General features: G+C 43.1%; 1 protein-coding gene across 6 annotated transcripts in view; it reads right to left on the bottom strand.

Annotated features, from left to right (window-relative positions):
• The window catches only part of nid1.L (nidogen 1 L homeolog), a 250,909-nt gene that overhangs the window by 127,955 nt on the left and 96,480 nt on the right, over positions 1-26,474 (bottom strand). For 2 of the 6 annotated variants that reach the window (XM_018263141.2, XM_018263142.2), the window contains exons 1-2: positions 4,362-4,801; positions 314-610 (exon numbers count right to left, since the gene is read on the bottom strand). In XM_018263141.2, the coding sequence (XP_018118630.1) occupies positions 314-610; positions 4,362-4,583 (519 nt within the window). In that variant the 5' untranslated portion in view covers positions 4,584-4,801. Of the gene's footprint in view, positions 1-313; positions 611-4,361; positions 4,803-26,474 lie in introns of those variants that run through there. The other 4 variants (XM_041562803.1, XM_041562804.1, XM_018263140.2 and 1 more) reach the window with 4 other exon arrangements.

Raw genomic sequence — 26,474 nt, 5'->3', positions numbered from 1 at the left:
CAGGAGACCAATATTTTATGACATAGATATGAGATATAATTGATATATAAGATATTACAATAAATGGGTAAGATCCTCAAGAGTCGAAGTGTGAATATTTCAAGTGGATACACCGTCCAGGAGGTTTTAGGAAGGGTGGAGGGTGTTATGTTTCTACGAAGTGAAGCATGTTCATGTAATATTTACACCCTAAAGTGACTGTCACATAAATTCTATGATACATCATCTTGTCTTTTCACCAGTCTATGGTAAACATTTGAACCATGGGTCTAATTTATACCTGCAAAGTTTAGAGAAAATAAATATCAGGTACCTTGTTATGTGGAATGGCATCTCCTCTCTGAGAGTAGTAGGGTAGCACATCTTCCCAAGTGAAAACAAGAGCAGATTTTGGTATAAAGGTACTTCCTGGAAACCCTCTGTTAATGTGTTTGGATGCCAAATGTAAGACATCTTGTGATGTGTCTTCTCTGTAAAACACATTCCCACCTTCTGATGTATCAATATCAGACAGAAATGGGGCAATCAAGCCAAAATCTGGAGGGAACTGTTCAAGGTAATCATCTTCTGGTGGTGGTTTGCTGGTTGCAATCATGCCATTAGTTGTGACCTGTTGACATTGTTTATTAGCATTGTTTAGCTTTTGATCGTTCATTATAAAAGAAAAACAATCATAACATAAACAAATTGTTTTTGGGTTAAAGAAGTAATATAAAAACTTGCGATTAATATGTATTTTTTTTTTTTTTGTAAAATTCCACTCTATAGGCCTAATAGTAAGCATCCACCCAAAAAAACAAATGATTTTGCAAAACACAAATTCACAAAATTGCATAGAAAAATATATAAATGGATTCAAAGAAAAAACATAAATAAATAAATAAATATATATAGGCTATCCGAAACGTCAGCTATTTTTTCCATTTCAATAAATTTCACTATTTTTGTATCTTAAGACCTGTGAGAGCTCACCTTCTTCTGGATATATATATATATATATATATATATATATATATATATATATATATATATATATATATATATATATATATATATATATATATATATATATATATATATATATATATATATATATATATATATATATATATATATATATATATATATATATATTCTGTAGGTGCAGAGAGGAGCACAACCCTGCAAATGTGTAGTTAACTGCTTGGGTGCTGGCCAAATAAAATAAACACAATAGGAAACTTTTCCCTATTGTGTTGCTTTGTAGGATTCTGTTTCCTTGAAAAGAAACCATCGTATCCAGACAGCTGTAAATTTAGAAATCTGATCTGGGTTTGAAGTTTTTTTTTGCACACAGTGTCTCACAGACAGAACACCACATGTATTCATAATACAATAAGAGAATGGGAGGCAGTATGGGCAGTTTTGGTCCTTTCTCTGCTAAAATACTAGGCAGTTTTTCCACCAGGATATAAGAGCAGTGGTAGTCTACGAACATGGAGCTTGTATCAGTTGAGGTAGCTGAATCCTTCAGGAGAGAAGTCAGGAACAGTGCCAGGCCGGCAACTTCCACCCCCCTGATGTGAGCACACACTTGAACAAGAGCATGTGAAAACTGGTGTATGCATACCACCCAACATTTTGGAAATAAAAAGAGGTACAAAAAGTTGGCGCGCATCCCCTAATTACCATGTTCATTTTACAAAATTTAGCAGGTTATGAAAGTTTGAACATATGTCTGTGTTTTTTTTCAGTTATTACAGTTTTGCTAATGAATGTGAATTGCCAAGGGACCTGTTATATTGTTACAATTACTTATTTGCTTATTTTGAAATTGTTACAAAAGTATCTTATCAGCTGCTGTGGCTCTTCTGGGCTCTCTGACAAAAAGCCAATTAAGTTAGAAACATTGTTTCTTTTTCTGGCTGTTCAGTGCAGAGAAAAACGGGAAATTTCAGTACAAATGAGGGACTGCAGGTTTGTCCCTCTAAAAACAGTACAGTTGGGAGGTATGTAGTATGCGGTCACTGACTACAGGGGTGCAGAACAGCACTTCAGTGAGGAGATATGGGATGGGAATAAGTGTAGGCAACAGAGAAGGTATGTGCCTGGTGCCCCCCCCAACTTTGCTCCTTAGGCAAGTGCCTCTTCTGCCAACCCTAGTGAGGAAGGCCTATTGTTCTGTTGATTAAGTAAACTGATGCGAATGTCTGGACAAATTACAGTAGCTTTAATGATGCTGCTTAGTCAGTTATGGGAAGGGGTTAGAACAGGGCTGGCTTGTGCCCAACAGTGGTAAGCTTTGCACCTTGCAATTTCAATTTGGCACAAGGTGCAGAGTATAGCAATGCCACAGACACAAGCTCTCTTTAAATGCAATTTTGCACCCTTGGCGCTCTTGCAGTTCTGTCTGGGACAGTAATAAATATGGCCCATGATTTTAAATGTTTTTTAGGGCCCATCTCTGGATTTAATCCATTTAACTGCAAACAGGATACATATTCACTACAAGTTGTGAAGCATGCAAAAGTAATTTAGTGAAATTCAATCCTTTAAAGCAACATACATTTCTACAGTACATAAAGCACATGACCGAATTAAGCAATCCTCGCTTACAATATGGCAAAAACAACACAGAAAAACATACTATATACTGTATGTGTATATATATGTATGTATATTAACACAGATGTTAATGAAGATATTCACCCGCATAACATGCAATCCAGCTGTTTTATATGAAAGACTGTGCCTCACTGCTGAGCCAAAGTATTTGACCTTTACAACACAAGAATCTTACATACAACATTGGCTAAAACAATGCTAAACAACATAAGCAGACTAGGAAAGATATGCAGCTGGAAATCTAATTAAGCCCATGTGTATTCCATGAAAATGAAATACAATACCCTTTTAGAGAAATTCCAGATTTAAATGTGGCACAACTGTCTCATAAGCTTGTGTTTGTGCGAAAAAAGAAAAGGTTACATTCTTAAAAAATGGATTGGACTACTCATGCACTCAGACTTTAGTTTAAAAGTTTTAAAAATATTTTGTAGTCCATGAAAATATATATTTTGTTGTTGCAAAATGTAAAAAATGTGTTTGCAAATGTGATAAAAATAAAAGGATCTAGTAGGGGCTTCCAGATTTTAAAGGGAAAGTAAACCCAAGTGGTACTCACCACACGAAACACGAAGGATAAAATTAAAACAGAACATTTTTATTCTCAGGCACACCAGAGGTTTTCCATCAGGCACACGTACATACATCAGCAGTTACTTCTTGTGACACAGTAGTTACACAACTTTCCTTCTTTCCAGTTTCTTTTCAGTAGGCACACCTTCCTAAGGACCTTGGATCCCACCTAACCACCTATATTCCCCCTCTCTCTAATAGTGGCCCGATACCTTCAGAGTGATACCCCTCCACTCTTCCAGGTTAGGCCGTTTTTATCCAAGTCCTGGCCTGTAGCCATGGTGTCCTTCCTACCTAGTCCTAAACAGTCACTGGTGCCCATAGGAAACTAATTCCATCTGCCATTGTGGGTCTCCACTTACCCAGCCAGGTGATGTTTCTTTGGCCACGCCCTCCCATCAAGACAGCTCACCTTGGGCGGGGAACCTCCTTTTATACCCTTCTCTGTCCCACAGTGGCCTCTGGTGGCCGGGGTAAAAACTACACAAATACATCAGCCCAAGCTATCCTTAACTCCACACCAAATCAAGAAATGTTCAATTAGACAAAGGCTTGTTAATGAACTGAATGAACACTAAGTTGTCAGAAAACAATTACTAGAGATGCACCTATGTAATGAACATAATTCATAAATAAGGTACTGAAGGAAAAGCAGCTGTGGGGAACCATTCTAAACATTATCTTAATAAATTGTCGGCACAAGGCACAGTGTAATAAATACAAAATAAAGTAAAAGAGAGAGAAAGCAACTAAACATATTTTTACTTCAAGGATTGCTGCATAAGGAGTTTTACTTATCTGGTCTTTTTATTGTCTTGAAAAAGTAAATAAATACAGGTTCAGTGTAGAATTCAGTTTTGCAAAGTTATACAAATCTAGTATGCTGCACTGGATAATTCTCTATACACTGCAGCCCATTACTTTTCTACAACAATTTAAAAAGGAACTTTATAATACAAACAGGAAATACTTTAGCATACATTAAGCTTTACAATTCACTGAAAATACAGGAATTAAATGAAGTTAAAGAAAATGTCACAATTTCTCTAGCATTATAAAACTAGTACATATTGTTACAAAAGAATGAGCTTGTGTAAATTGTTCTTTTAGTGTATGCTTTCAAACAAAAAGACAAACCATGTAGTCATAAAAGTGCAGGGTACCAAGCAGGCAGAACTACTTACAAATAAGGTAGAGATGGTGCCATCATAGAAATGCAGTGATTGATTGGGTCTTAAAGGTTCCGAATCAGAGTCATCTCCAGGAGTTAAAAGAAGATCTCCAACATCGCGTCCGTAAGGAAAAAACGTATCCACTTTTATGAAGCTCCCTGGATTAGGCAACAAGCAGAACAAAACATGTAACAGTCCTCCGAAAAATAGCCCTTTTTGCTTAAAGTATAACATTTTAAAATAATATGGTTGGCATGAGCTGTTGAGGTAGGAGGGTGAACACAACTTGGGAAACAGGCTAATCTGTTCAGAAGATGGGAATGCCGAAATTCTCTCTTGCTTCAAATAACTTTGCCCTAGAAAGTTCAGGAAAGGGGGTGGATGAAAAGAGAATAGTTTGAGACTACAATAATCCTATCCCAAACTATGGGTGGAGTTAAAAATCATTCCTTGCTACAGCTCATTCATCTCATTCAGTTTCAACATGTGAGTGTGGTATTACAGCAGAACAAATAACTCACCCACAGCTGATATGGCAAACAGTCTTGCATAGTTTTCAGCAACCAAAAATACTTTTAAGGGAAGGCAGGTGCATAAACTGGGGATACAATATAATGAGCTCAACATACACTACAGACTTAACAGGCATGATTATCATTATACTCTCCTCTTGTGTATTTTAGCAATGTTTCAATAACTTTAGCTTTGTGGGCACTGATAGTTACAGTCCTGATTTACAGCAGGAATGGTAGGATTTGTTTTCAGAGCAGAGTAATGGAGTTTTGCAGAACTGAGAGATGGGGTTTTCACTTTCACTGGTATTTGAGATGATATGGAAAATTGCAGAAATAATGGCAGCTGGTCCTTTGGCAATTGTCACAGTGCTGTTTTATATGCCAACAGTACTATGCTGCTTGTATTAATAATAATTATAGGAGAAATATTTACCAACTTAAATTGTCGGAAAAAAAATGTTACTTGCTAGAATTAATGCCGATAACAACATATATGTTTGCAGTGATCACTAGAAAAACATTGTACACATTGCTGTTTAGCAAATGAAATGCAAAATACATGGTTATAAATGTGAAGTATATATATATATATATATATATATATATATATATATATATATATATATATATATATATATATATATACAGTCCAGAGCTGGTGCACCAATGACTGTGCTGGTGCTGGTTCTAATCAATTATCCACATAGCACAAAACAAAACCGCACACACAGGGCTTTAGTGAAAAGCAAAAAACTTCATAACTCTATTTCAATATTTCGGCTCCTAGACTCGAGCCGATGATATACTGTATATATATATATATATATATATATATATATAAACATATTGTAGTAAATGGATGCCTCTCGCTTTATGGATGCCTCCCTCTTTACTTTCTTCTTTGTGCATGTGTACATAGCGCAAGAAGTCACTCAACCCATATTTGTTTTGCACAGAGAGTGCAGCCAAATTATGGATAAGCCAAATCCAGGAACTGGTTTGGGTTTCATTAGGGTTGCAAGATATTTTGCAAGGCTCATATAAATCCTAATCCAGATCTAGAGCCCTATAAAAATGCCCAAAGTGCGAAGAAGAATCTTGGTAGATACTGCGTATAATGTCTCAATTATCAGCCCCTAGTTTATACCAGGACATGGCCTTACTCTATACCATCAATGCCAACCCATACTATATATTTTAGTACCAACATATGCCTTATGGAGGACAGGGGGGTACCCCAGGAGAAGATGTGATTTGGAGGGTGGAAAGAGGCAGGGCATGTGGAAGTGGGTGAGATTTGGGCACATCATGGGTAGGTTTTGGGCATACTGAGGTGTGACAGATCAGGGGCATGACCATACATCTGCATTGTTAGAAGAATCTTGGTAGATACTGCGTATAATGTCTCAATTATCAGCCCCTATTATATACCAGGACATGGCCTTACTCTATGCCATCAATGCCAACCCATACTATATATTTTAGGACCAACATATCATATGCCTTCTGGAGGACAGGGGGTACCCCAGGAGAAGATGTGATTTGGAGGCTGGAAAGAGGCAGGGCATGTGGGGAAGTGGGTGAGATTTGGGCACATCATGGGTAGGTTTTGGGCATACTGAGGTGTGACAGATCAGGGGCATGACCATACATCTGCATTGTTAGAAGAATCTTGGTAGATACTGCGTATAATGTCTCAATTATCAGCCCCTATTATATACCAGGACATGGCCTTACTCTATGCCATCAATGCCAACCCATACTATATATTTTAGGATCAACATATGCCTTCTGGAGGACAGGGGGTACCCCAGGAGAAGATGTGATTTGGAGGCTGGAAAGATGCAGGGCATGTGGGGAAGTGGGTGAGATTTGGGCACATCATGGGTAGGTTTTGGGCATACTGAGGTGTGACAGATCAGGGGCATGACCATACATCTGCATTGTTAGAAGAATCTTGGTAGATACTGTGTATAATGTCTCAATTCTCAAACCCTAGGGACTTCCGGGTATGGTGCCTGAGTGTTGCGCAGCGCTATAGATTCGCTCCGCTGCCTATCCTCTTAGCAACTGACTTAAGGAAAAAATTACCAGTGGCGACATCTTCAACAGCATGGCCGGTGATTCGGTGAGACACAAGAAGAACGGGGAAAGCGCAGCTCCGTCGTCCACCACCTCTAGCCCTGATAATAAGAGGAAGAAGGACGGCCCCTCAGCTAGTAGGGCAATGGGGGATGTCAGCAAGGCTTGCCACACAATAGTAACACCCTCCCCTCCTCAAAGCACACCCACTGATTTGAATATTAAACGAATAGCTACAGAAGTAGCTAATCTCATTAACCCCACTATTGAAGCAGCTTTAGACAAGGCTATATGCATATAGCCTTGTCTAAAGCTGCTTCAATAGTGGGTTTAATGAGATTAGCTACTTCTGTAGCTATTCTCATTACAAACTGGCATACAGGGTATATCTGCAAAACTTACCTCACAGAGTGACAATATAGCAGAAATGGAGGAAAGAGTTTCTTCATTGGAAATAATGCCTCCTCATCAAATAATAAATTGTTTTACCTGGAAAAAAAATAAAAGATCTAGAAAATAAAAATGAGGATTTATTGATGTTCCTGAAAGCTATAAACAACAGACTGTAATACCACTTCTCTCTCAATGTATACCCAAGGCTTTAGGGTTACAGAAGGAGATTCCATTACTGAAAATAGAAAGAGCTCACAGAGTTGGCTCAACTTCAGAATCAAACAGACATAAACCAAGGACAGTATTGGCAAGATTTTTGGATTACAATGACAAAGACAAAATTCTGCAAGCCTTCAAAAAATCTAGAAATTTGTTTATAGAAAAACATAAAATACTGATTTTTCAAGATTTTACTCCTGCTCTATCAAAAAAAAGGCAAAACTTCAATAAGGCTTGCCAAATGCTGTTTCAAGTTAAAATTAAATTTGCCATGCTTTACCCAGCAATCCTAAAAGTATTCTTACCCACAGAGACACACTCTTTTGAGGATTACAGGGATGCAGAAAGATTTATTTCCGGTCTGGAACCCCAATCCCAATCTGTGAAACAAGTTCACCATGATATTTCCTCAATATCACAAAAAAATTAAGGAAACTCTAGTCAACATATAAGAACATCTAATTCAGATATGGTTCTGAATCTCACATCTCCAGAAAGGTAACCCAATTCAATAAAAGGTATACAAGATACTCTTCTAACCAGCATTCTAGATCTCCTCATACTCCGAGGACCTCCTCGTCACAAACATTTGAGTTGGTTTACTAAAAAGCTATTTGTATTTACTAAATATACCTTCACCATTATTTGATTCTTTTTTTTAAAGAGGAGGCGGCCTAAGCCTCTTTAGGTTAGATTCGATACAAGAGTCTATTTAGTTGTTCTCCAAACTCTCTAGGAAAAAAGAGAAGTCATTGACTTTATTTACTAAATAAGTAACTGTCACATAGTGTTTGTGACATATGTTCACTATGTTGTGTTTACTTTATATTACTTCATTTGTTTATGTTTTATTCATTTCATATATGTACTATTGTTTTTCATTTTCTTTGCTCTGTACCACCATTGAGAAATTTATATGTAAGGCTAGTTTATACATTCATGACCCTGTTCACTTCTTAATACTTTTTATTAAGAGCTATGGATAAGTTAAAAATGATATCCTGGAATGTTAATGGAATTAATTCTCCTATAAAGCGTAAAAGAATTTTACAAGAATTAAAAAAACTGAAAGCAGATATCGCTCTACTACAAGAAACCCACTTAAATATTGATCAAAGCCAGAAGTTATGTTCCTCATGGGTAGGAGAGTCTATTCATTCACCAGCCATCAAAAAAAAGGGAGGAGTCTCAATTTTATTACATTAAAAACTTGAATTACCACATCTTAAATAAGAAAATAGACAATAAGGGTAGATTTGCCCATATAGAGATTCTTATTGATAATCTTCCTTGGAATATTTGTTCTTTATACGTTCCTAATGATGACAAAATTGAATTTTATTTGGAAATCACCCAAAACATTTGCTCCCTTAATTCTCACAATTTAGTGGTGGGAGGAGATTTCAACGAATCCCATAGTTGGATATTGGATAAAAGTAATATGAATCTAAAGTCAACTCAAAAAAAATCTAAACTTCTATCGGATTTTCTTGATATAACCAACTTAAATGACACCTGGAGGATCTTCAATCCTTCTGAAAGAGACTTTACCTTTTACTCACATTCGCATGGTTCAGCCACAAGGATAGATTATATTCTAACTTCCACGAACCTCTTAAAACATATTCAAGAGGCTAATATAGGAAATTTTTCATATTCGGATCATACTCCAATTAACATTATCCTGATAACTCATTTAGTTCCTAAATCTTTTATTCCTTGGAATTTTTCTGTTTTTCTAGCTTCAAAACCTGAGTTCCAAAAAATGTTAAAAGATAAATGGAATATCTTCATACAAGACAATATTATTCACAAAGAAAATCCAAATCTTCTTTGGGATACTTGGAAAGCCTTTATAAGAGGTGAAATAACTTCCTTTAAATCAGCTTTTATGAAAAACCTCAATTCAAAATTTCTACAACTAAGTAAAAAACAAAAGGATATGTATATATTATTCAAAACAAATCCTACCCAAAAAAAACCTTTTTGCTTTTGAGGAAGCGTGGTAAGTGTACCCATATATCCATCATTGATCAGTGTAGGTTGATTAAATACAATCAACAATGGATATATGGGTACACTTACCACGCTCCTGCATAGAGTATGGCCATAGGATACACATGTCCCTTAGATCAAGCGGCCTTCTGATGTAAGGCTTTTATACACTCCTTATAGTGACGCACATTTGACCCCATGACGGCACATGTCGTGCCTTTGGCGCCATTTTGTGTTTAAATACTGATGGTTATTTGCACTGTACACACCACCTGAAGAAGGCTCGAGTACAGGAGCCGAAACGTTTCAATAAAATTTTTTAATATTTTTTTGCACTTCATAAGTCCTGTGTGTGCGGGTTTTTTGTTTGCTTTATGTATGATTGATTGATTATAACCTGCACCCGGGCAATTGCCTAATGTATTAAGAGTGCTCCAGCCGCAAGAATGAGTATATATATATATATATATATATATATATATATATATATATATATATATATATATATATATATATATAGTTAGCCTTTGATGCCACCTGTTTCTTGTTCTCTTACCTTCCAGTAAATGTGAGTTCAGCAGCTGTCAAGTGTCACATTCCAATCCTTACTTAAGATGTATAGATAGTATATTACTTCAACAGGCTCTATATTCTTCCTAGGTCCAGGGCCGAATTTACATAGTGGTCGCCCCTAGGCCCACTGCCGTTCATCGCCCCTGTCCCCTCCCTTTTATTTATGTACATTTTCATCATCTGGACTGGAGCAATGGGGATTGCTCACAGGAAATTTAAAAATGATTGTATCTCCAGCGCATCCCCAGTACTTTTGAATCAATGTGGGTGTGGTTGGGCAGCATGCCGCCCTCCTAAAATCATGGCGCTCTAGGCCCGGGCCTAGGTAGCCTTTCCACAAATCCGGGCCTGCCTAGGTGACTGTCTATGTTACTTTTCAAGGCTGTGGAACACTGGGAGATTTGTCACCCATGTAAAATCTGCTGTACAGCAGATGACAAATCTCCCCATGTGCCATTGCCTTTAGGAGATAATAACCATCCCTTGCACTTTTAAACTTTTACTTCTTATAGTTGAGTTGTCTAGTACTGGTTTCTTTTGATTGCGGCATGCAGAACTGACCTCTGTGCTCTGATATCATGTCATTCTACTACAGACAGCACACAAGTCAGGTCTGTTGGACACATTCCAAGGAAGAAAAACTCATCAGAACCAGAATATCAGGAAAGTTTTCTCATTTTTAACAAGTTAATGAAAGCACCACCAGTAAGAGTTTCTTCTTAAATGGTCGGTTGTAGGGGTCAGATTATTCCTAGATGCGGTGATAAGACTTTTATTTTTTTGTCTCTATAGTTACGATATGATCATGATTTGAAAGGGGACAGAGTTAGAATTTCTAGAAATGGTTAATGAACTCAACAACATTGCGTCTCCAGTAAGGTTTACATTTGATATCCATCCGGTCAGAATTAATTTTCTTGATGTGAAAATATCACTTAATAGAGACCGTTTGGACTTTACTCTATTCAGAAAGCCCACAGATAAAAATGTACTCTACTTTAAGAGCTGCCACCCTGGTCCCATGAAAAAATCATTGCCAATCTCACAATTCTGCAGAGTATTGAGAAACAATTCTCTACAATCACAGGCAGAGAAACAAATGAGTGTGATGTGGATTTGATTTAGGGAGAGGGGTTATCCCGAGAGGATGTTACAGGAGGCTTTAGAAATAGCCACTACATGGATAAAACATAACAGATTGGTATTTAGCACTACATTTAACAAATGCACTAAAACTATTGGCAAGTGTCTGAAGGACAATTGGAGAATTGTCAGTGCCGACACCGATCTACAACGTGCAGTCCCAAAGCCCCCCATGATTTGTTATAGACATGGCACCAATTTAAGGGATCTCCTAGTGAAAAGCGATCCGGTTGATCGATATCAAAAGCAATCTAGGGGTTGGCTCCAGGGAGTGAAACCGTGTGTTTCCGTTGTCCTAACTGCATCTCATGTAGGTACATGACACCTGCCGATTCTTTTCTACATCCCCAAACATGCAAACGTTACTCTATATGACATCACATTACTTGTACTACCACACATGTCATTTATCTAATCACATGTCCGTGTGGGTTATCTTATGTTGGGAAGAAAGATCAGACATTGCGTCTACAAATGGTTGGACATAGGTCTGCAATTAGTGTGGCATTCAGGAATAACACTACGAATAAACCTGTGGCTACACATTATCTGGAAATGGGACATAGGCTCCCCACTTTTAAATACATAGCTACAGACCATGTTCCACCACTGAGACGTGGGGGTGATAGATCTAAAATCCTTTTACACAGGGAAGTGTTCTGGATAAAAAAAAAAAAACTCAACACCTTGGCCCCTGGGGGTCTCAATGAACACCGTTCTCTCCTATATTTTTTAAACCAACAATAAATATCTGTTTCCAACTAATCCAGTTTGCTATTCTTTTTTTGCTATTCCTTTTTTGCTGTTTACATTTACCATAAGCAACAATGTTTCATCTTATCTAATCTAGTGGTTTTGTTCTAATCAATGTTTCCTGTCCATTGATGTGTATAATTGCCCTCTCTAAATTTTTTCCTGTGCATTTTCTTGGTGCAGCTTTTCTCCGTTAGTCACATGATTGGTGAAAATATACACGATTGGGAGTGTCACATGTTTTAACTATTTAAATCTCTGTTTTTAATGTGAATCAGGTCTTGATAAAGGTCTTAAGTGGAGACCGAAACATTGGCCGATAAATATGACAATAAAATTATATATATATATATATATATATATATATATATATATATATATATATATATATATATATATATATATATATATATATATATATATTTATTGTGGCAAGCTGGCGGCTTGACCACGTAACTTTTAGGGGGGATTAGTCAATGGCGAGCAGGCAGCATAGGAGAAAGGAGCATGAAGACAGGGACACACAGCTTCTTCAAGGAAAATACACGTTTATTTTCCTACTTTTCAAAGACAGTCAATAATCCACATACACAGGGGTGACCATTTTATCATTCAAACAAATAATAAAATAAAAACCTAGCCCATTGGGCACTACCTTCACACCTTGAAGCAGTCCCTGACTAGGCTGGGCCCCTGGTGGACTACCAGCAAACAAAACAATTGTTGTGGCTCACCCCTGTACTCACAGTCTTTGAGTGAACCTTTTAGCCTCCTGGCTTTTCTTCAATGTCCCACACAGACAACAACTTGGCTCTTAGACACAGCCACGGGCTCCCTCTGCTTCTGGCAGGATCAGGCGGCACTCCCAGCTCCTCTGGGAGTTCCTCACACAGCCAGGTCTCCTACCTGCTGTGCCCTGTTGAGAGACACACTCTCCTATTCCAATTAACTTTAAATAGTCTTTCCACAGGACAGCTTTCCTGTGGAAGGTGAACTCCAATCTCTGGACTGGCTCTATGGAATGGAGTCCCTGACTACTAAAGTCTTTAAACAGAGCGCTGATTCTCTGTTTCATAACTCCCTTCCTGGAGCCTATCTCAGTCCCTGGGGCGAAATTAAAGGCTAGAGTGACCTTTTTCCTAGTCACTCTACCACATATCCCCCCTCTCTGCTTCAACCCGTAGGGGTGAGCACATTGAAACCCTAATAGAAATTCTTTTTCTCTTAAAGGGATTTCTACCTCTATACTCCCCACTCTTTCTGTGGATAAAGGGCTAGGGATCTGCATTTCATCACCCTGACCACCAGGGTGTATACTTGGGCACTTTTTAGCCTGTAACATATTGAACCCATATGTTTCAATCACCGTGTACACACATAGGCTGCTTTGCATACTGGACCCTCTCTCAGGCATCACCATGCGTTTGCCTTTGTTTTTCAATTTACTCCCCCAGGTTATCATGCCTGAACCATGGGAGTCACTTTCACCACATGCAGTTACACTTTCTGCCACTAAGCCTGAACCTGCACAGAGAGGCTTAGTTTTCCTTAGAATACCCCCCACCAATGGAAGGTATAACGCTCTTGGATGAACCCTTTAAGGCAACCTTATTACCTCTATCACAGGGATTCAACACATGTATGGCTATGGGAGTGGTCACACACAACTCCTGCTTTTTATTAACTGGGGAAGATACTTTGGCTGGACTTGTATCAACCCAGTCAGACACACATGCTTTGGCATCACAATCATGCACACTCTGCCTTTTACCCACTGTAGGGTGTCTTTCTTGGTCACAGATTTGTGTCACACACACTGACACACAATCAGTTATATGCTCAGTGGTAGCAAGCAACTCACATTTGGCAGCATTATGAGTATTCATACTGGACTCATCCACTGACAGACAGACACTTTCTGTCTGCAATACTCCTTCTACGGCCTGTAGAACTGGAGTGGGGTCACACACAGGATCTGGGGTATCCAGAATCTCACAATCTGGAGCCTTAAGAGGAAGTTTAACATTAATTTTACTTTCCTCTACATTCACACCATGTGGCTTACCACCATTGGTTACCATATTATCTTTTTCAACAACACACTCAGTTTGGTTGCCACTCAACATACATTCACTGAGTTTAACACAACCCTCTGTCTCTAAGGGTTCACTGTAGGTGGTCTGGGAATCCCCACCTGAATCACTTTTCTCACGCAAGTCTTTACTTTTCAAGTATAGGTCAAATGCCTCCTTTAGTTTCATCCTTGCAGCGTCACACTGTTTAAAGGGGCAATTATCCGTTATGTGACCTGGGCCAAAACAATATGTGCACTCTGTTTTGCACACAGCCTCAAACTTGCACACCCACTCTTGCACGTTATACATGGGGCAGGGCTTAAGGTTTACTTCACCTTTAAGATACCCTCCATCTGAATTACCAACACAATTTTCACTCATATTGTGTTGCACACACTCACTTTCTGCTTCCGCATGTTTCCCACTGTGAACAACCTCCTTCACAGGCTCTAGGGGAACATTACATTTAGGGGTCACCCCTACACTTTTCTCTATGGGTGTTAATTCACTCCCCACAGTCACACTTTCAGAATTCACCTCTGAACATTTTTCAGCAAAATTAAACATCACATTTTGCATAGGATAAACATTACCCAACTGGTACAACTGCCCCACATGCAATACTTCATTGTTATTTAATGAGTCCCGAACTAAGGAAAAGTCTGTTCCCTGAACAATGTCTCTCCGGACCTTGCCTGTAAATAAAGAGTCACAGTCTTTCAACCCACCAGCCTGCTGTTCCCTTTCCACCACCCCTTTAAGAATAGTCTCACCATTCCTGTAGTAGGGCCTCCGGTGTGGAACCGCTGGGGATGAATTCTGGCCAAATATGCCAGACTGGACTTTGAATCCAGACGCAGTAGACTCTCCTGGCACTTGTGAAGCCTCTCGCACTTCTAGCCGCTTTAACACTGGACAGGTCGGGACACACTCACCAACTCTGTGGCATCTCCAGCATGGCTCCTCCATGTGGCTTGGGTCAACCCTCTTCATCTGTCTCACTTTACTCTGCTGTAACGTTAAGACATCCTGTCTGTACAGCTCTCTCTGTGGTACACAGAAAATATTAGTCTCTTTCACTGAAGACTTTGTAGGAGCCTCCTTTGCTCCTGGCAACTCACCAACACCAGCTACGGACTCAGCTACTGGCCTTACTTTCGCCCACATTTGCAGCTGTTGCGGAACCGTAACACTGAACTTTTGCTGCCACTCTCTCAGGTCCTGCAGCACTTTGGAACGCTCACCTGGCTTGCATCTAGCCGCAGCGCTCTCCTTTACCATCCGCGAAGTTTCTCTCACTTCCGGTTTCTTTACCACACTCGCTGTGCGGACTCTCTCCCAATCGTTGTGAAACTGCATCCACCAGTCGCCGCCTTGCTGTTCCTGTTTCTTTAACACAGCCCTCACAGCCTCCTGCTGAACAGCTGAAGAATAGGGATTAGCACCAATTGCCATATTCATCACTGGCTTATAGGTAAAGTCTCTTAGGCTCATCAGCCCTTTAAACAGGTGTATGTCTTTTTAATTGCTCCTTATTTTGCCCGCATCCGAAACACCATATGTGGCAAGCTGGCGGCTTGACCACGTAACTTTTAGGGGGGATTAGTCAATGGCGAGCAGGCAGCATAGGAGAAAGGAGCATGAAGACAGGGACACACAGCTTCTTCAAGGAAAATACACGTTTATTTTCCTACTTTTCAAAGACAGTCAATAATCCACATACACAGGGGTGACCATTTTATCATTCAAACAAATAATAAAATAAAAACCTAGCCCATTGGGCACTACCTTCACACCTTGAAGCAGTCCCTGACTAGGCTGGGCCCCTGGTGGACTACCAGCAAACAAAACAATTGTTGTGGCTCACCCCTGTACTCACAGTCTTTGAGTGAACCTTTTAGCCTCCTGGCTTTTCTTCAATGTCCCACACAGACAACAACTTGGCTCTTAGACACAGCCACGGGCTCCCTCTGCTTCTGGCAGGATCAGGCGGCACTCCCAGCTCCTCTGGGAGTTCCTCACACAGCCAGGTCTCCTACCTGCTGTGCCCTGTTGAGAGACACACTCTCCTATTCCAATTAACTTTAAATAGTCTTTCCACAGGACAGCTTTCCTGTGGAAGGTGAACTCCAATCTCTGGACTGGCTCTATGGAATGGAGTCCCTGACTACTAAAGTCTTTAAACAGAGCGCTGATTCTCTGTTTCATAACTCCCTTCCTGGAGCCTATCTCAGTCCCTGGGGCGAAATTAAAGGCTAGAGTGACCTTTTTCCTAGTCACTCTACCACAATATATATATATATATAGCAAATTTGAGTACAGTGCACACGGATAACCGAAAAAAGCAATGCCTGTGTGCTGGTTACATGTGTCAATAGTCATAGGCAAGAGAGAAAAACCGCACCAACAGGTCTTTATACAAAAATAGAAAACCTTTTATTCAACGTATCGGCTCGACCGCTGGAGCCGTCTTCAGGAACAAAAAAATTGTGCATACCACCAAACAAACTTAAATACCCCCATTGCACACCAAAAGGGAAGTGACAAGGAGTGGGAGTGTGTACTCTGTAACCAATCAGTGCCCCAATGCTCATCATCATAGTTAAAAAATAAATAATACATAAATAACCATCCAGTGTGTATATATACTCGGTGACCTATATATATATATATATATATATATATATATATATATATACACACAGCATAATACAAATCAAACTGAGGATACATGCTAGTGACTGGATTATAGCATAATATATGGTAGATTATAATATAATTAGAAGTCATTGGGGCTAATTTATAAATGACAAGAAAGAGTGCAAAAATCAGCCGCAAGCTGCCATGTATTTCATACTTTGAACCCTGTCACCAATTTCTAAATGGATCCCTTCCCCAATAAATACAACTCCACCTGTCTCAAAAAGGGTGCAGACTGGGGGATGTGCACACATATTTCCCATTCGCACCCTAACAGGTGCATGATGCTAAGGAGTAACTTTGCACCTACCAGTACTACAGATTTTAATGCCTTACCTGCCAGAGCTGAGTAAATGAGCACTAAGGGGTACAACTTTGCAAATTATTAATAATAATAATAAGCCCACTAAGTAGTATCCACCACAACTTGCAACCAATGCACCAATTGGCAAACAAATTAGTCCCAGGTTCAGGTTGCTGGTAATTTCAGGGGTTCCTGCCATTCATCCACACAGTTAATTAGAGCAAGTAATGCAGACAAGCACTCATCTCATGGCAACATCGGCTACATCAGAAACAGAAAGTGATGTGTATGTCTTCCCCAAGACTATGTGCCAACCTGCAAACATTTCAAAATATTGCACTCTAGTAAATAGCTGTCAACTACAGAATGGGAGACTTATGTGTGGCTCTATCACCATTCAGGATTACATATCCAGAGCAGGTACTGAGTACCTAAGTACAGTATTACTGGGGAGCTTCAACAAGCACCTCTTCCACACAAATTTTCTAGCGCAGCACTCTAGACTGTTGTTTTGCTGGGCTGTCTCTAAACATGGGTATAGGAATGTATGATCAAATTGTAAAGTACATTCAGATCAGTTCTTTTGATCCTGTCACATTAAGCACTGATCAGGAAAGCACCAAGAAACACCCATTGCTTCAGTAAATAAGCTTTAGAGCAATTTTACATTACGTCTTATGGCACGGCATATACTGTATATACCTTTTTACCAGCTAATGTAATTTTTGAAAAGCTTCAAATATTTATAGAGTATGGTAATAAAAGAAAAACAGCTCCTTAAGACTCACCAAATGAGACAAAGTAATGGTAATGCATTCTCTAAACTTCAGAGTTTAAAGCATAATAGCAAAGCTGAGTGCAAGTTTGCAGAAGCATTCACCACTTTGACATTAATACAGGACATCAAGCAATATTGTCAGGGGGCCTAGCGGCTCCCAAAGGGAGTAGTCCGGACCAAGGAGGAAGCCAGGAACCAGAGTCCAAGATCGTGGTATCTGAGGGGTTAAACAAGAGAATAGTCAATGTCCAGGCAAAGTTTCAGGAGGCAGGCAGATCAGGTTCAAAGTCAGAGTTTCAGGCAGGAATCAGGATCAGGATAACAATAGCAAACACACCCAGGTTCTATAGCACAAGAAACCTATAATTGGGCAGGATTTCAGTGTCCAGGGCACCCTTTTATGACAAAAACCCGGCACCTGTGATGACATCATCATGCAGCGACACTGCACCCATGTGTTCAACATGGGCGCCGCCATCTTGGATTTTCATCGGCACCAGTGATGACGTCATCATGCAGTGACGCTGCTCCCATGTGTTCAACATGGGTGCCGCCATCTTGGATTTTCATTGCGACCGCTGAGAAGGTCAGCAGCGCCGTCGGGTGCTTCTGGCAGTCCTGACAGTACCCTCCCCAACGGGGGGCCACTGGACCACCAAGTCTTGGATTCTGGGGAAACTGTAGAACTCCCTTACCAACCGAGGGGCATGAACATCCGAGTGTTTCTCCCAAGAGCATTCTTCTGGACCAAAGCCCTTCCAACTAATAAGGAATTGAAGAGAACCTCTGGAGATTCTGGAGTCTATGATCTTTTCCACCTCGTACTCTTGTTGACCATCCACGGAGATAGCAGAAGCGGGAGACAGATCAGCAGAGAAGTGATTGGAAATTGCTGGCTTCACTAGAGAAACATGAAACACGTTGGGAATTCGCATCTCAGGGGGAAGCTAAAGACTAACGGCCACAGGATTGATGATTTCCATGATGGAGAACGGACCAACAAACTTTGGACCCAACTTGGGAGAAGGTACTTATAAACGAATGTTTCTCGTGGATAACCACACCTTGTCACCAACTATGTATGGAGGAGAGGTCTGCGTCTCCGATCGGCAGAAGTCTTGTGCACAAGAGCATTCTTCTCCAAATTCGATTTGGTTGCAGCCCAGATAGCAGACATATGGGCTGCGTGGTCATCTGCAGCAGGGACATCAGATAATACAAAGTCTTGCGGAAAGGCCTGGGGATGTTGACCATACACAGTCATAAAAAGAGACCTTCCAGTAGAAGTGTGGCAAGCATTGTTATGAGCAAATTCTGCCCACGGGAGGAGATCAGACCAATCATCTTGACAGAGGGAAACATGATTTCTCAGGAATTGCTCTAATGCTTGGTTAACATGTTCGGCAGCTCCATTCGTCTGGGGATGGTAGGCCGAGGAAAACTGGAGAGCGATACCCAAGTCTTTACATAAGAAACGGCAAAACTTAGCTGTGACTGAGATCCCCTGTCAGAAACGATCTCAGCTGGGAAGCCATGCAAACGGAAAATAAATTGGATGAAAAGCTGGTATAATTCCACTGCTGAGGGGAGTTTACTTAAAGGGATGAAATGTGCCATCTTGCTAAAGCGGTCAATCACAACCCAGATCACAGTGTTCCCTCTTGCGGGTGGAAGTTCGACAATGAAGTCCATTGCTAAGTGAGTCCATGGACGAGAGGGGATAGGTAAAGGTTGCAATAACCCATAAGGACGAGTATGGCTAGCCTTGGAAGTGGCACAAATGGTACAGGCAGCAACAAAGTCTTTAACGTCTTTACGGATAGTTGCCCACCAAACTAGACGTCGTAGCAGCTCAAGAGTTTTTTCAGGACCAGGATGTCCAGCTTGTCTGGAACAATGAGTCTGTTGTAGGATGGGCAGACGAAGCTCAGAGGGTACAAATGCCATCCCAATGGGAGTATCAGCAGGAGCAGAAGACTGACCAGCCAAGATTTGTTCAGCAAATTGAGGAAACAGAGATGCAATAATCTTGACAGGAGGAACAATTTGTTCTTGCCTTTCAGAACAACGATCAGCCGGGGAGAAGCTTCAGGAAAGAGCATCAGCTTTTCGATTTTTGGAGCCAGGGCGATAAGTCAGGATAAAGATGAAACAAGAAAAGAAGAGAGCCCATCTTGCCTGTCGAGGATTCAGTCTCTTGAGCGATTGTATGAACTCTAAATTCTTAGGCAGATAGGTAGTTAATAAAAAAAAAAAAAAAAAAAGGTTGAACTCGACGGACATGTGTCTTTTTTCAACCTTACTTACTACGTATGTAACTATGTTACTATGTTATGGTCAGTATAGATCGTGACTGGGATCGAAGATCCTTCAAGGAGGTGACGCTACTCCTCAAGAGCAAGCTTGACTGCCAAAGGGTACCGATTCTTGACAGTAATTTTATTAAGTCCATAGTAAACTATACAAGGACGTAGACCACCATCCTTCTTCTCCACAAAGAAGAAACCAGCCCCTGCAGGAGAGGTAGAGGGACGAATAAACCCCCGCTGGAGATTTTCTTGGATATAGTCTTTCATGGCGGTAGTCTCTGCTGGGGAGAGAGGATAAGTGCGACCTCTAGGGGGCATGGTTCCAGGAAGGAGATCGACTGGGCAGTCATAGTATCAGTGTGGGGGAAGGAAATCAGCAGACTTTTTACAGAAGACATCCGAGAATTCCCTGTAGAAGGAGGGCAGCGTCTTCAAATCTGTAGTGGAGATATTCACCCTCTGGAGGGGTTTAGCAGGAAGACAGTGCTGTTGACAGAATGGACTCCACCGAGAGATCTGTCCAGAAGACCAATCAATGGTGGGGTTATGCAAGCGCAGCCAGGGAAGACCCAAGACGACAGGAACAGAAGGGCAGGAAATAATCAGGAACGATAACTTTTCTTTATGCAAAGTCCCAACTGTCAAGACCGCCGGGAGCGCGAGGAGTGAAGAATCCAAGATGGCGGCGCCCAGGGAACCCACGTGGGTTCCGACGCCGGCGTTGTGACGCCAGCACGGCGCGACGGTCGCAGGCGCGCTGACGCTGGCGCAAGGGCGCCAAATTCAAAGATAAAAGGACGCCTGAGGCGCCAAGATGGCGCCCGAAAATAGGATCCTGTTCCCTGAGAGATTCCTGGGTTCCCTTGCTGTTTCCCCTGCTTAAATCTGCCTGATTCCTTGTTGTGACCCCTTGCCTGGACTTGGACTTCGCTGATACTCTGCCTGCCATTTGACCCCCTGCCTGGCCCTGGACTTTGTTTGTATTCCGCCTGTCTTTTGACCTGTGCTTGGACTTTGTTTATTCTCCTGCCTTACCCTTGGATACCACGACCCTGATCCCTCCTGAGGGGCTTCCTCCTAGATCCGGACTACTCCCCAGAGGGGGCTCCCGGCTCCCTGACATTATTTGCGGGCCATGGATCCTTCTGAGGAAGCCACACCTCATGTCGGACGAGCGCTCCGCGGACTGGCATCCCGCATGGAGGACTACGAAAACCAGCAGGTTCGCATTGGGCAAGCACTCGATGTCCTGCTAGCTCAAGTGCCTTCTGCGCCCTCCGCTGCTCCACCTGCTGGAGATCCCCCCATGGCGGCAGCCTCTACGAACGCAAGCTACCCGACAGGTGAGCCTCGCATTCCACCTCCCCCTCGCTTCAGTGGGGACCCACAAGCCTGCAGGGGATTTGCCACACAATGCCAAATTCAATTTGAGTTCCAACCCACACAGTTTCCAAGTGAGCGTTCCAAGGTGGGGTATGTGATGTCTCGATTGGAAGGCAAGCCACTGGAGTGGGCAACGTCTCTTTGGGAGAAGAATTCCCCGGTGACTTATGATGTTAAAGACTTTCTCCAAGCTTTTCGCATAGTCTTTGATGCTCCAGGTCGGGTTACGAATGCCCCTGCCCGTCTCTTGCAGCTCCGGCAGGGAAGCCGCAGTGTCAATGAGTACGCTATAGACTTCCGAACTCTGATGGCGGAGACTTCCTGGTGTGATGACGCTTACAAGGCCGTATACTACCAAGGCCTATCCATCCGCATCAAAGATGATCTCGTCTCCAGAGAGACTCCTGACACCCTGGAAGGGCTGATCGCTCTATCCATTAAGGTTGACATCCGTCTCAGAGAACACCAGGTGGAGAGAGAGCGCAGCAGACGATTTTCTCCCATGTTGGCCCCTCGCTTTCAAAGGCCGATTCTGCAAGCACCCGCTGTCCCTGTGACTCATGTGTCCACGTCTCCCCTGGAGGAACCTATGCAAGTAGGAAAGGCTCGCCTCTCCAAGCAGGAAAGACTTCGAAGACGTATGGCAGGTCTCTGTTTGTACTGTGGTGGGCATTCCCATTTTGCCAACGCCTGTCCTGCCAAAGCCAAGAGTTTTGTACCCCGAGGTATGTCTCAGGTTTCTCATGTAGGGGGCATCACTCGAGGGCCTCAGGAGAAGTATCAAGAAAATTCACGCAGACTTCTCCTTCCTTTGCAGATTCACCTGGCAAGTAAATCTATCTTCGAAAGGGCCTTCCTCGACTCCGGAGCGGATGGCAATTTCATGGACGCCTTCTTTGCCGAACGCATGAAGATTCCCCTGCTTCCATTGTCTTCACCCCTGCGAATTACCGCCATAGATGACAAACCCCTGGAGTTTGAATTCGTCACAATGTTCACGGCGGAACTATCTGTACAAGTTGGGGCGCTGCATCAAGAAAAACTTTCTTTCTTCATCATTCCCTGCCCTTCTACTCCAGTAATATTGGGTCTTCCATGGTTACGTCTGCATAACCCCACCATAGACTGGTCCACTGGGCAGATCTCTCGTTGGAGTTTATTTTGCCTGCAACATTGCCTTCCGCCAAAACCCCTCGAGAAGGTGAATGTCTCCACTGCGGAACTAAAGACTTTGCCCTCCACTTACCAGGGATTTTCTGATGTGTTTTGTAAAAAGTCTGCAGAGTTCCTTCCCCCACATCGCTCCTACGACTGTCCGGTTGAACTCCTGCCAGGAGCTATGCCCCCCAGAGGGCGCACCTACCCTCTCTCTCCTGCAGAGACTACCGCTATGAAGGAGTACATCCAAGAAAATCTCCAGCGGGGGTTTATCCGCCCTTCTACCTCTCCTGCAGGGGCTGGGTTCTTCTTCGTGGAGAAGAAGGACGGAGGCCTTCGGCCTTGTATAGACTATCGGGGTCTGAATAAGATCACCGTGAAAAACAGGTACCCCCTGCCCTTGATTGCCGAGCTCTTTGACCAGCTGAAAGGGGCAAAGATTTTCTCCAAGTTGGATCTCCGGGGGGCCTACAACCTCATTCGCATCCGGGAGGGTGACGAATGGAAGACGGCATTCAACACTCGGGATGGGCACTATGAATATCTTGTTATGCCCTTCGGCCTATGCAATGCCCCTGCCGTCTTCCAGGAGTTTGTTAATGATGTGTTCCGAGATCTCCTAGGAAGGTTCGTAGTCGTATACTTGGACGACATCCTGATCTTTTCCAAGGACCTTGAAAGTCATCGCTCCCAGGTGAAGGAGGTACTCTCTCGTCTGAGGAAGAACTCTCTCTTCGCCAAGTTGGAGAAGTGTGTCTTCGAGGTATCCAAGATCCCCTTCCTAGGATACATTATGTCTCCAGAGGGATTTGAGATGGACCCCGTGAAAGTGTCGGCCATCCAGGAGTGGCCTCTCCCACTGAGTACCAAGGCAATCCAGAGATTCATCGGATTTGCTAATTATTATCGACAGTTCATCCGGGGGTTCTCTTCCCGCATTGCACCTATCCTGGCCCTCATCCGGAAAGGGGGTAAACCCAGCCTGTGGCCTCCATCTGCCATAGAAGCCTTTCAGTCCTTGAAAGAGGCCTTCACGTCCGCTCCTGTTCTCCGACATCCCAATCCTGCACTACCCTTCTGCATCGAAGTTGATGCTTCTGAAGTCGGAGCCGGAGCTATCCTGTCTCAGAGACACTCCACTGATGGAAAATTGCACCCCTGTGCGTTTTTCTCCAAGAAGTTCTCATCCGCAGAGCAGAACTATGATGTCGGAAATCGAGAACTCTTAGCAGTCAAGCTTGCCCTTGAAGAATGGCGTCACCTCCTGGAGGGCTCTGAAATTCCTGTCCAGATTTTCACAGATCACAAGAATCTGGAGTTTATACAGTCCCTCAAGAGGCTAAATCCCAGACAAGCCAGGTGGGCCCTTTTCTTTTCCCGATTTAACTTTGTTTTGACTTACCGCCCAGGTTCCAAGAATCTGAAGGCCGATGCCTTGTCTCGTAGCTTCACTCCGGTGGACCGTGACCCTGAGAGGCAGGAACCAATCATTCCACCAGTCAAGATCATTGCCTCTCTGTATCCCCAATTTGCCGACCAGATTCTGGCTGGGCAGTCCTCGGCTCCTCAAGATACTCCGATTGGCATGGCCTTCGTCCCTCCAGAACTTCGCCTGGCCATCCTGCAACAAACCCACTGCTCCAGGCAAGCTGGACATCCTGGTCCGGCCAAGACCCTTGAACTCTTGAGGCGCCTAGTCTGGTGGCCTGATATCCGCAAGGATGTAAAGGACTTTGTGGCTGCTTGTAATGTCTGTGCCACTTCTAAGCCTAGCCATTCCCGCCCCAGCGGGTTGTTACAGCCTTTGCCGGTTCCCTCTCGTCCGTGGACGCACCTCTCTATGGACTTTATTGTCGAACTTCCTCCCTCCGGTGGGAATACTGTGATCTGGGTTGTCATTGACCGCTTCAGCAAAATGGCCCATTTCATCCCTTTGAAGAAGTTACCCTCTGCGGTGGAATTATCCCAACTCTTTATTAAGTAAATCTTCCGCCTGCATGGTTTCCCGGTGGAGATCGTCTCCGACAGAGGCACCCAGTTTACCGCCAAGTTCTGGCGTTCTCTATGTAAAGACTTGGGAATAACACTTAAATTTTCGTCTGCCTACCACCCGCAGACGAATGGGGCAGCTGAACGTGTGAACCAAGCCTTAGAACAGTTCCTGAGGAACCACGTGTCTCTTTGCCAGGACGATTGGTCTGACCTCCTCCCGTGGGCGGAGTTTGCTCATAATAATGCATGTCATTCCTCCACAGGAAGGTCTCCATTTATGGTGGTGTATGGACAGCACCCTCAAGCCTTTCCTCAGGACTTCGTGTTGTCGGACGTCCCGGCTGCAGATGATCTGGCAGCCCATATGCTTGCTATTTGGGCTGCAACCAAGTCTAATCTGGAGAAGTGTGCTCTAGTCCACAAGACTTTCGCGGATCGCCGTAGAAGGCCCTCTCCTCCCTACAAGGTGGGTGATTGTGTCTGGCTCTCTTCCAGGAATATTCGCTTGAAGGTGCCATCTCCCAAGTTGGGTCCGAAGTTCCTGGGTCCGTTCCCCATCTTGGAGATAATTAACCCTGTAGCCAACAGACTTCAACTCCCACCAGAGATGAGAATCCCCAACGTGTTCCACGTCTCCCTGGTGAAGCCCACCGTCTCCAACCGTTTCTCTGGTGTCCAATCTCCTCCTCCTGCTGTCTCTGTGGAGGGTCAACAAGAATTCGAGGTGGAGAGAATCCTTGATTCCAGAATCTCCAGAGGGTCCCTTCAATACCTCATCCATTGGAAGGGCTTTGGCCCCGAAGAATGCTCTTGGGAGGGACACCGTGATGTGCATGCTCCTCGTTTGGTAAGAGACTTCCACTCCAAGTTTCCCCAGAAACCAAGTCCCGGTGGTCCTGAGGCCCCCCGTGAGGGGGGGGTACTGTCAAGACCGCCGGGAGCGCGAGGAGTCGCGTCCGCTCCCGGCGGCGAAGAATCCAAGATGGCGGCGCCCAGGGAACCCACGTGGGTTCCGACGCCGGCGTTGTGACGCCAGCACGGCGCGAGGGTCGCAGGCGCGCTGACGCTGGCGCAAGGGCGCCAAATTCAAAGATAAAAGGACGCCTGAGGCGCCAAGATGGCGCCCGAAAATAGGATCCTGTTCCCTGAGAGATTCCTGGGTTCCCTTGCTGTTTCCCCTGCTTAAATCTGCCTGATTCCTTGTTGTGACCCCTTGCCTGGACTTGGACTTCGCTGATACTCTGCCTGCCATTTGACCCCCTGCCTGGCCCTGGACTTTGTTTGTATTCCGCCTGTCTTTTGACCTGTGCTTGGACTTTGTTTATTCTCCTGCCTTACCCTTGGATACCACGACCCTGATCCCTCCTGAGGGGCTTCCTCCTAGATCCGGACTACTCCCCAGAGGGGGCTCCCGGCTCCCTGACACCAACCTGCACAGGTAACTCCACGGTCGTCATGGAGATAAACTCGGACGTTAGAGGCTTGTCGTCAATGGCAGTAACCCGAAGGGGAGTAGACAATGGATATAGGGGGACATCCATATACTTGGCAAAGAGAGCGTCCATGAAATTCCCGGCAGCCCCAGAATTGATGAAGGCAGAGCCGAAAATTGTCTTAGTGGCCAGCCGAATCTGAAAAGGCAGAAGAAACCTGTGAGAGTTCTCTTGAGATTGAGAAGTAACGCCCCCAACTCACGTTACCCTGGCTTTACCTTGGGGAAAAGAACCCTTAGGCCTCACAGGACAGGAATTGG

Source organism: Xenopus laevis, chromosome 5L (assembly GCF_017654675.1).
Source record: "Xenopus laevis strain J_2021 chromosome 5L, Xenopus_laevis_v10.1, whole genome shotgun sequence".
In the NCBI taxonomy this organism is placed as follows: domain Eukaryota; kingdom Metazoa; phylum Chordata; class Amphibia; order Anura; family Pipidae; genus Xenopus; species Xenopus laevis.
This window is presented reverse-complemented; position numbering and strand designations above follow the sequence as displayed.